General features: G+C 42.7%; 1 protein-coding gene across 1 annotated transcript in view; it reads right to left on the bottom strand.

Annotated features, from left to right (window-relative positions):
* LOC123991123 (ribonuclease 3-like) overlaps window positions 1-12027 on the bottom strand; it is a 138823-nt gene that overhangs the window by 36544 nt on the left and 90252 nt on the right. Inside the window, 2 exon segments of the mRNA XM_046292350.1 lie at window positions 2292-2433; window positions 3721-3826. Coding sequence (XP_046148306.1) covers window positions 2292-2433; window positions 3721-3826 — 248 coding nt within the window.

The raw sequence follows: 12027 nt of genomic DNA, 5'->3' as shown, positions 1-12027 counted from the left end.
TTGGAGTCCACCTGTGGTAAATTAAATTGATTGAACATTATTTGGAAAGGCACACACCTGTCAATATAAGGTCCCAGAATGAACAGTGCATGTCAGCGCAAAAACCAAGCCATGATGTCAAAATAATTATCCGTAGAGCTCCGAGACAGGATTGTGTCGAGGGACAGATCTGGGGAAGGGTACCAAAACATGATTGCAGCATTGAAGATCCCCAAGAACACAGTGGCCGCCATCATTCTTAAATGGAAGACGTTTGGAACCACCAAGACACTTCCTAGAGCTGGCTGCCCGATCAAACTGAGCAATCGGGGGAGAAGGGCCTTGGTCAAAGAAGCAACAATAGATCTGACGGTAACTCTGACAGAACTCCAGAGTTCCTCTGTAGAGATGGGAGAAATATCCAGAAGGACAACAATCTCTGCAGCACTCCACCAATCAGGTCTTTATGGTACAGTGGCCAGACGGAAGTCACTCCTCAGTAAAAGGCACATGACAGCCGCTTGGAGTTTGCCAAAAGGCACCTAAACAAGATTCTCTGGTCTGATGAAACCAAGACAACTCTTTGGCCTGTATGCCAAGCATCACGTCTGGTGGAAGTCTGCCATCATCCTTACAGTGAAGCGTGTTGGGAGCATCATGCTGTGGGGAAGTTTTTCTGCAGCAGGGACTGGGAGACTAGTCAGGATCAAGGTAAAAATGAACGAAAGTAGTGAGAGATCCTTGATGAAAACCTAATCCAGAGCGCTCAGGACCTCAGACTGGGGCAAAGGTTCACCATCCAACAGGACAACGACCCAAAGCACACAGCCAAGACACTGCAGGAGTGGCTTTGGGACAAGTCTCTGAATGTCCTTGAGTGGCCCAGCCTGAGCCCAGACTTGAACCCAATCGAACATCTCTGGAGAGAGCTGAAAATATCTGTGCAGCAACACTCTCCATTCAACCTGACAGAGCTTGAGAGGATCTGCAGAGAAGAATGGGAGAAACCTCCCAAATACAGGTGGGCCAAGCTTGTAGCATCATTCCCAAGAAGACTCGAGGCTTTAATCACAGCCAAAGGTGCTTCAACAAAGTACTGAGTAAAGGGTTTGAATAATTATGTAAATGTAACACTTGATATAATTTCTAAAAACCTTTATTTGCTTTGTCATTATGGGGTATTGTGTGTAGATTTGTTGTTTTAAAAAAAAAAACATTTTAGAATAAGGCTGTAATGTAACAAAATGTGGAAAAAGTGAAGGATGCACTGTATAATCCATTAATTAAAGGATATCTATGCCTTGTTCATACAATAAATGCAAAATGACAATGGTTTGTGTTTAAAAATCTCGGACAGAAAGAAAGGAGAGAAGGAGAGTCCTCGGACATACATGCAGTACACACAAAATGGCAATTGATCCGTTTTTAACAGAGAAGTCAGAAGAGAGACCTTGTAAATACAGTACACATGAAATGACAATGATTGTGGTCCTCTGTAGCTCAGTAGGCAGAGCATGGCACTTACAATGGATAGTGGGTTCGATCCCTGGGACCACCCATACGTAAAATGTATGCATAAGTCGCTTTTGTTAAAGTGTCTGCTAAATGGCATATATTATATACAGTTGCGGTCAAATATATTGTCACCTGTGCACTTTTCTTAAATACTTCCCAATTTTTTTTCTAAAACAAGTTACAATTGAAACAAACTTTGGGTCTCCACACCACATTACGGGATTGCAGCACACCTTTAATTTTTTGCAAACTTCAGTTTACAATTTTCATTTAGAAAATAAAGGTTATGGGTCTTCCAGCAGGACAATGACCCTGAACACACATCAATAAGCACCAAGGAATGGTTCAAGAAGTCACGCTGGACTATTCTCAATTATCGATCAAATAGTCCAGATCTGAACCACATCCAAAACCTATGCCGAGATCTGAAAACAGTTTGCTGCTGAAGAGTGGGCCAATCGCCCAGTAGAAAGGTGCAGCAAGCTCATTAAAACTACAAGAAGCATTTGTCCGCAGTTATCTTGGCCAGAGGCTGTTCAACCAAGTACTAGCTCCGGGGCGCCAATAATTTTGTCCCTGTCATTTGTCTTTATTAAAACACACAAAAAAATTGTTAGCCTGAGTTTATAGAAAATTGTTCTGCAATGTTGAAAATCAAATAAAGTGTGGAGATCAAACGTTTTTTTCCTTCTACTTATTTTTAGAAGAAAAAAGGGAATTATTTAAGAAAAATACAAGGGTGCCAATATATTTGGTGACAAATGTATATTCAAAAGGGCTGTGAACTCTATACGTACATTCCAGCAGGTCAGCAAGGGTCTTGGTCCGGAGGGCCACTGGCCGTTTAGTTTTGTCGTTAGTGATAGCAAACTCCTGCATGCCCAGCTCCTCTGCAACTTTGGCCTGGGTACGGTTGTTGACCAAGGAGCTACGCAACAGCTGTGGAACACACACACATGCAGAAATCAAATGTAGCTCAAACACAGACATATCCATGTCCCAGATGCACTTTTGCACATACACCCCCCCCAAAAAAAAAAACATATGGACTAACACATCACAGATGCTTTACAGTGCAGGATATTCAATGTTTCACTCACATTAATATTACATTGTGACTCAAAGCTCTCTAGATGAAGATATGTCAGAACAAGACAAGTGCATTTCCTGCTCTAAAAGAGACAGCTGAAAACATGATAAATATAATTATAGCAGTGGGGAAAAGAAAGTACAGAAGTAGAGATGAGTTCAGAAAAAGGCTGTGGGACGTCTTTGCTTACTCCGTCTCAACGACACACAGTCACATATAAAAAGCTACACATGTTGAATGAGCACTAATCTACTTGTAATCCATTTGAGTCGGAGTCTGTTTCTACTCTTGGTCAGGCCGGGACCATCACATCCTCAGTAGAGCTTGCAGTCACTTAGCTATGCTTCACTGCAGACCTTTTATCCCATTGATGTCACATCTACTCTCTTCCACTAACAAATATCTAACTGGAGATCTGATTTTACTTAGCAGCTTTTAGTTAAGACTTCTCTATGACAAATTGGTTCCAGAACTAACACTGTATGTTCTTTCTTTCTGACTGCAGAGAACGGAAGAAAAAGGAACCAAAAAATGAAGAGTGGCTTTTTCTTCCGGGGGGGGAGGGGGGGCATTCAATATAGATTGAAAATATGGAAAATTCATGAATGGAATGTTCCGGAGGTTACCTATATATAAGAGGCACGCAGAAACACCCCTAACACCACACACACACACTGTTACAGCACCATCAATATGGAGAAAGTCCATCTCTCTCCATCTGTACTCTACTGCCATCACAGGGGAGAGAGAGCCTCCTATCAACAAAGGGCCTGCTATTAAAGACAAAGCCACTTTCCCATACAACAAATGGCTACCCAACTCTCTTGTGCTCTCTCTTTCTCTCCCCCTGACACACTTTTTTCAGCACACAAAGACATGGGAAGAAAGAGGGAGGGACACAAAGAGGAGGGCGAGTTCAAGAGAGGTGCACTAGTAAGTGCAGTGGGAGAGTAAAGGATGCAGTGAATAACAGAGAAAACAAAGATGCGTACACACTGCTGCTTATAGATGTTCATAGTAAAGGGACGAACCGACGGGGAGACAAAGATGGAGGGAGAGCACAGAGAGAGAAAGAGGAGTGCAAGATGAGGAAGAAGAGATGGAGAGACATTAGGGGTTTGCTTGGAAGTCCTTACTGTTAAGTGTCCTTCGTGGTGGTCGGGGAAATGGATGAAGAGGTACTCTGTAGCCACCAGCTGCATGATGGAGTCTCCAAGGAACTCCATCCTCTGGTTGTGGCCCCTGGAAGACAGGGGGAGAAGGGGTAGGGGTGAGGGAGGAGAGAGAGGTAGAGAGAAGCGGAGGCCGGGAGAGATGGGTAAAGAGGGGTGAGGGAGAGGAAGGACGGGTTTATTTCAGGTCCACAGCATTTTGGCTTCAACGTTCAGTCAAATCCATGGGGGCTTTACATCTGTATGTTAAAGCTGCAATATGTAACTTTTTGGGTGACCTGACAAAATGCACATAGAAATGTGAGTTACAGATCTGTCAATCTCATTGAAAGCAAGTCTAAGAAGTGATAGATCTGTTCTATGTGCACTATTTCTATGCTTCCTGTTTTTAAGTTCGTTTTTTGCATCTTTTAATTTCGGTTTTGTACACCAGCGTCAAACAACAGAAAATACAACATGTTGGGCTATGGAATATATATTTCACAGTGGTTTAGATGGTACAATGATTCTCGAAACTTGTTTTCTCACATCCACTGAAATTAGGTGAACTATTAGAATTTTAGCAACTAGGAAATGGCAGAGGGATTCTGCTTAGCGCATCTTTAAGAGTTGCGTGCTGAATGAGATGTCCTAAACCACTCATGTGCGCGCACGCACAAAGTCTATACGGTTACTGTTAAATAGAATTGCAAGCTTGGATTGGATAAATGATACCGCTGCACGTAGGCGAGTTTCAATTGATTGTGTTGCATTAACTAGGACAAGCAGACACGCACAGCACGTGTGCAAACACAGGCGTGCACAAAAAAAACCTTTCCTACATTAAACCCCCACCCCTACTGATATCTATGGATGTGTTTGATCATCTTCAGTGAGTGACCGAGCGTCATACTTTCTATGCAGTAGTACCATGCTGGACAGGGGGGTGCACTTTACTGTAACTGCAGTGTGGTAGGAGATGGAGGAGAGGCGCTGCGCAGCAATGCTCTTTAATTAAACAGAATTATAGATCAGTGTTGCAGATGTAGGTTGATGTTGTGCCAAGGAGCCAGGGCGGGTAGCACAGACCACAGTGAGAAGAGTGGATCCAAGGGGGAGATTTACATAGACATGGTTGCATCCCAAATGGTGCCTTATTCCCTATTTAGTGCACTACTTTTGACCAGGGCCCATATGGCACTAGTTAAAAATAGTGCACTGAATAGGGCATTATTTGGGAAGCAGCCAGAGATGTGAGGATCAGCAGGTGAGAGCAGGAGAGTACAGTTAGAGATGAGGGGAGAGGAGAGAGAAGTGAAGGAAGGGGGGAGAGAGGGGAGAGCATCACATCAAAGGTCAGAGATTATTGTCCCCTTTCTGTGGCGTAGGCTGGCGCGTTTTATGTTATGCGGCATATCTGAACTGGGAAATTCTTCTGGAATGTGCTTCATTAGGATGGTGAGAGCAAGAGCGCGAGAGAGAGAGCGAGCGAGAAAGCGCAAAACGAGTGCTGCAGCATACTGTACCTCAAGATTTGTGTGTTAGATGTGAGTGCGCATGTGTTTGTGTGAGAGAAAGAAAAAGAGAGAGAGAAAACGAGAGAGAGAAAAAAGTGAGAAGGCGTGTGAGAGAGGGTCGGGGAAGAAGAAAGCATTTCAGTGTGAAAGGCACAAAGAGCCGTCCCTTATTCCCACCAACAGGAGGCACAATGCAGCGGTAGTAGTGGGTAGGTTAAGGGAGGGGAAAGCAAGGGGGAAATTAAAGTAAAGTGTGAATCCCAGGTCTTTATTCCGCCCTGACTTTCAACTAAAACACCTTTAACAGCTTCAGGAGCACCACGTTTCAGGGACGACTGTTCCATTTTGTAGCGCCTGTGGGAGTGTATGACTGTGTGCAAGTGGCTTTTCAGCGACTTGGGAGTTCTATCTTTTAGGGGAATAGTGTTCCCCACAGCAGGGGTCCTGATCCGACCGGGGAGGCTGCACAGTACATTCGGGAAAATATTAAAAAATACAACCCTTCCCTTTTTCCACATTTTGTTACGTTACAGCCTTATTCTAAAATAGATTAAATAAATGTTTTTCTTCATCAATCTACACACAATACCCCCCTAATGACAAAGCGTAAACAGACAGACATTTTTGAAATGTTTTAAAATAAATTCCTTATTTAATTATGTATTCAGACCCTTTGCTATTAGACTGGAAATTGAGCTCAGGTGCATCCTGCTCCCATTGATCATCCTTGAGATGTTTATACAACTTGATTGGAGTCCACCTGTGGTAAATTAAATTGATTGGACAAGATTTGGAAATGCACACACTTGTCTATGTAAGGTCCCACAGTGGACAATCCATGTCAGAGCAAAATTGTCCGTAGAGGTCCGAGACAGGATTGTGTTGAGGCACAGATCTGGGGAAGGGTACCAAAGAATGTCTGCAACATTGACGGTCCCCAAGAACACAGTGGCCTCCATCATCCTTAAATGGAATAAGTTTGGAACCACCAAGACTCTTCCTCGAGCTGGCTGCCCAGCCAAACTGAGCAATCGGGGGAGAAGGATCCTTGTCAGGGAGGTGACCGAGAACCCAATGATCACTCTGACAGAGCTACAGAGTTCCTCTGTGGAGATGGGAGAACCCTTCCAGAAGCACAACAATCTCTGGACCAATGCACCAATAGAGTGGCCAGACAGAAGCCACTCCTCAGTAAAAAAGGCACATGGCAGCCCGCTTGGCCCCTAAAGACTCTCAGACCATGAGAAACAAGATTTTCTGGTCTGATGAAACCAAGATTAAACACTTTGGCCTGAATGCAAAGCGTCACGTCTGGAGGAAACCTGGCACCATCCCTAAGGTGAAGCATGGTGGTGGCAGCATCAGGCTGTGGGGATAATTTTCCAGCAGCAGAAACGGGGAGACAAGTCAGGATTGAGAGAAAGATGAATGGAGCAAAGTAGAGAGAGATCCTTGATGAAAACCTGCTCCAGAGCGCTCAGGACCTCAGACTGGGGCGAAGGTTCACCTTCCAACAGGACAACAACCCAAAGCACACAGCCAAGACAACGCAGGAGTGGTTTTGGGACAAGTCTCCGAATGTCCTTGAGTGGCCCAGCCAGAGCCCGGACGTGAACCCAATCGGACGTGAACCAATCGGACATCTCTGGAGATACCTGAAAAAAAGCTGTGCAGCAACGATCCCTATCCAACCTGACAGAGCTTGAGAGGATCTGGAGAGAAGAATGGGAGAAACTCCCCAAATACAGGTGTGCCAAGCTTGTAGCGTCATACCCAAGAGGACTCGAGGCTGCAATAGCTGCCCAAGGTGCTTCAACAAAGTACTGAGTAAAGGGTCTGAATACTTATGTAAATGTGTTTTTTCTGTTTTTTTATTTATTATATATTTGCCCCAAAAATTCTAAATCCGTATTTGCTTTGACATTATGGGGTATTGTGTGTATATTGACGGGGAAAAAAATGTTCCATCAATTTTAGAATAAGGCTGTAATGTAACAACATGTGGAAAAATTCAAGGGGTGTGAATTTCTTTCCAAATGCACTGTATATAACCTGAGCAGAGCGAAGCGGGAGGAGAGTAGTGGTGCGGCCTCTCGTGGTTTGGGATCATTGATCCTGGCAGCCATTGAGTGACCTAATCATTAGGGGCCTATGAGAAAAAGGGTTGCTTCCCAAATGGCACCCTAATCCCCTTTATATTGCACTACTTTCAGGTAAAAGGTATGACACTACATATGGAATAGTGTTCCATTTGGGAGGCAGCCGAGGGGATTTAGTGGGTAGAGACTGAGCTTGTCTCTGGTCTCTGGGATCTCTAAAAGGGGTGAACTCACAGCTCCACGTCCTCCAAGAGGTCAGCCTCTATCCATCTATTTCCACCACCATGACGTTACTCTGTCGGTGTGTGTGTGCGCGTGCCCGTCTCCTCTAACTGTACTTTCCTATTGTACAACCTTCATTCCAGTTTCCAGTGTAATGAGATCAGTCTTAAGGTTGCCCTACATCAGAGGTGTCAGACTCGCATTGCTACCGACCTCTTGTTCTGAATGAACACAATTCACACTATCTGAAGCTAGATTTGATTAAATTTCAAACTCAGTTCTATCAGCATCACATTTTAATCAATGATGAAGAATTGTGGGCGGTCTAATTATTTTATCATGAAAGGCTGGAAATGTTATATTATCTCCCCTCAGAGAGTCAAATCAGACGCACTGACAGCATTACAACGCTGCAGAATTTAGATGAGCTGGAGTCGGATGTTGGATCGGATATTGAGCTCGAAATCGACGTTGCTGATGAAGAGTCATCTGTTTCTGATGTTCACTGAGCCTCCGCCTCCGATGCCTGAGCCTCACCGCAGAAAAACCAGAACTGAGCCAACATACGTTGATCCCAACTGCCACGGTGAGACAGAATTCTGGAATGAATGGCACGATTTGGGTAGAAAAGACTGACGAGAGCGCAACAAGGGGGACTTCACAAAGAGAGCAGGCCTTACACCTCAAGTAAAGAGACATTTCCAGAGCACTGGACATATCGCTTTGTTTATGTGCTCCTGGGGGTGGGTCAAAGGCCTCAAATGAGCTTGGTATATAGCTTACAACCGGTTGGTCCGGTTTGGACACGTTAACACTCAGTTGTAAATTAGGCAGGAGGGGAATCTCTCCCTTTTCTATTTTTGTGATGATAGGATTGTGATTTTAGTTCTCTAACGAGATCATAGCAGCCACTATGAACAAGGCAGTTAACCCAATGTTCCTAGGCCATCATCGTAACTAAGAATTTGTTCTTATTTGTTCACGCCGGAGGGAGCTCAAACACCTCTTTTTACTCGAGGGTATAAAAGATTGAGTTAAAAATTAACATACCGCAAGAGTAAAACCACCAGCTGCGGCTAGGTCTTCAAGGGGTTGGAAACTTTCCAGAATCTTTCCTGGAATTTTACATGGGAAGTTAATCCCGGTAATTTGGGGAATTATGGTTAAATTCATCAAAACAGTTAGTTTATAACAGTGAACCTTTTTTTGTGGGATTATAGAAATTTGTGGGATTATAGGCAATTCTAGGTTTTGTGGCATATTTTGGTTAAACTATCTCCAATTCAATGGAATTGCAAACCTCTGCATGAACAGTGCATTCGTCCATCACATGTGCAATGCACTCTTCCATCACATGTGCAGTGCATTCTTCCATCAAATGTACAGTGCATTCTTCAATCACATGTACAGCTGATTCTCAAGATCTTGATAATTTGCAAATAAATTCATTAAAGATCCTACAATGTGATTTTCAGGATTTTTTCCCCTCATTTTGTCTGTCATAGTTGAAGTGTACCTGTGATGAAAATTACAGGCCTCTCTCATCTTTTTAAGTGGGAGAACTTGCACAATTGATGGCTGACTAAATACTTTTTTGCCCCACTGATATAGTTGAGTTTACTTCGGGAGATGGTAACTCGTTAACCTCTCTGGGATATGTGGGACGCCATCCCACCTGTCCAAAATCCAGTGAAAATGCAGAGCCCCAAATTCAAATAAAGTACTATAAAAATGTGACTTTGACTCATGAAATCACACATACAACACACCAAACTAAAGCTACACTTGTTGTGAATCCAGCCAACGTGTCAGATTTCAAAAAGGCTTTACGGCGAAAGCAAACGATGCTATTATCTGTGGACAGCACCCCAGCAAACATTCACAGACAATCATATTTCAACACTCCAGGCGCGACACAAAACGCAGAAATAAAGATATAATTCATGCCTTACCTTAGACAAACTTTTCTGTTGGCACAATATGTCCCATAAACATCACAAATGGTCCTCCTGTTCGATTAATTCCATTGATATATATATCCAAAATGTCCATTTATTTGGAGTGTTTGATCCAGAAAAACACCGGTTCCAACTCGCGCAACATGACTACAAAATGTCTAAGTTACCTGTAAGCTTTGTCCAAACATTTCAAACTACTGTCCTAATACAACTTTAGGTATTTTTTAAACGTAAATAATCAATCAAATTTAAGACGGCATTAACTGTGTTCAATACCAGAGGAAAATAAAGTGGAGCGTGCTTTTCAGGTCACGCGCCTCTAACAAAGAGTACACTTCTCTCTAGCCTCGTTCTGAACAGTGATACTTCTTAATTTCTCAAATGAAAAACCTCAACCAATTTCTAAAAACTGTTGACATCCAGTTGAAGCGATAGGAACTGCAAGAAAGTCCCTTAGAAATCTGGATTCCCAAATAAGTTCTGTTATACTCACAGACATGTTTCAAACGGTTTAGAAGCGTCAGAGTGTTTTCTATCAAAATCTACTAATAATATGCATATCTTAGCTTCTGGGCCTGAGTAGCATGCAGTTTAGTTTGGACACGCTTTTCATCCGGACGTGAAAATACTGCCACCTATCCCAGAGAAGTTAAACAACTTTGCCCGTGGTGCCCCAAATTCCTAATGAGTTAATTGTTACATGATTACTTTCATCTAGTAACAAGTAAACATAGTAGGTAAATAGACGTCATCACATTAATGAGTCACGTCACGACAGTGTCATGCAGATGTTGCAGAACATGAGATTGTACTGTCGCTCATACGCACAGAAAGGTTAACAGTACGTGGGATACAGTATCTTGTCATGGCTATATTTCCACAAATATTTCTTAATGCAATTCATCATTTACAATTATTTATGCACTATTTATCAAGCGTTGGTGTTTATGTTTGCACACCTTGTGGGTTGACATGCATCTGACGCGTTTGCAAAAGGAGACTTCCAGCAACGGTCTCAACATTCTCTAGCGGGTACTTTTAGGCTGAAAGGCCCAGAGGTTCTAGTGTTAAGGCACAAGGGGGTGTGGTATATGGCCAATATACCATGGCTAAGGGCTGTTCTTACGCAAAATGCAACATGGCGTGCCTGGATAGAGCCCTAAGCTGCGGTTTATTAGCCATATACCACAAACCCCCGAGGTGCCTTATTGCTATTATAAACTGGTTACCAACGTAATTAGAGCAATACAAATAAATGTTTCGTCATGCATGCTGTCAGCGAATCAGCATTCAGGGCTTGAACCACCCAGTTTATAATAATACATTGAGAATTGGGGCGGCAGGGTAGCCTAGTGGTTAGAGCGTTGGATTCGTCACCGGAAGGTTGCAAGTTCAAACCCCCGAGCTGACAAGGTACAAATCTGTCGTTCTGCCCCTGAACAGGCAGATAACCCACTGTTCCTAGGCCGTCAATGAAAATAAGAATTTGATCGTAACTGACTTGCCTAGTTAAATAAAGGTCAAATAAAAAAGTAATAATAGGTTAGCATTGCAGGCATCTTTCTCTACCTTGAGGAGGACAACATTCAAAGGTAACCTTGACAGCTCAACTTCCAGCCCTCTAATCGACTTCACTGACCGTGAAGTTGGTAATTTGGTTTAGCTGTCCAGCTCACTATTGTGTTGCTAACATTTCACTATTGTAAATGTATCAAACGCCTACACAGTGAAGCACATCTCCTAAAAGCCTACATGACTCGTGCAATTACGTTCCATTACATGTCATTTTTAACAGCATTTTTAACACAATGAATGAACAATGCTACAGTACAGTTGGTGAAAATCGAATAAAGACAGCTTGCTGTTGATGAATAAAGTATTGAATCAGAGTGTGCAGCTTTTATTTTGCTTTTAAAATAATGCTACAGTGTAACACCAAAGGTAACAATGTTAATCTCGAGACAAGTATGATTCATACAGACTTACTCAATAACACATTGTTTACACTCGAGCAAAAAACACCCATTCTTCACACTATTTTTCTACAGTAAGTTGCAAGCAATGAAAGCCTTCTATAAAAGGTGAGAAGCAGGCAGAGAAACACAGTGGTTCTTCACTCAATTGAAATCCTTAATGTCAGAAACTTTAGAAAATCAATGATTTCCCCATTATTTTAGACACGAAGTTTGATTTGATATATAAGCCTTTTGAGACAATTATATTGATGTTGGAATCTGAAATGAACTCTCGGGTCAAATCAAGTCAAAGAACATCTCAAACATTTGTTTAAAAAATATGTGTATCCATAACACATGAAGTGTCAATTAAAGTAAATAAAACCTGTAGCAATACACTAAGAAAGAGAGAGAACGAGGGAAAGAATGAGAGAGGGAACAAAAGAGAGAAACAAAGAGAGAACTTAACAGAGGGAGAGAGGGAAAGACCATTCGCATGAGAGAGAATGAATAAGAACCAAAGCCTCGGGCCAGCTAGTAA

Source organism: Oncorhynchus gorbuscha, linkage group LG12 (genome assembly GCF_021184085.1).
Source record: "Oncorhynchus gorbuscha isolate QuinsamMale2020 ecotype Even-year linkage group LG12, OgorEven_v1.0, whole genome shotgun sequence".
In the NCBI taxonomy this organism is placed as follows: domain Eukaryota; kingdom Metazoa; phylum Chordata; class Actinopteri; order Salmoniformes; family Salmonidae; genus Oncorhynchus; species Oncorhynchus gorbuscha.
This window is presented reverse-complemented; position numbering and strand designations above follow the sequence as displayed.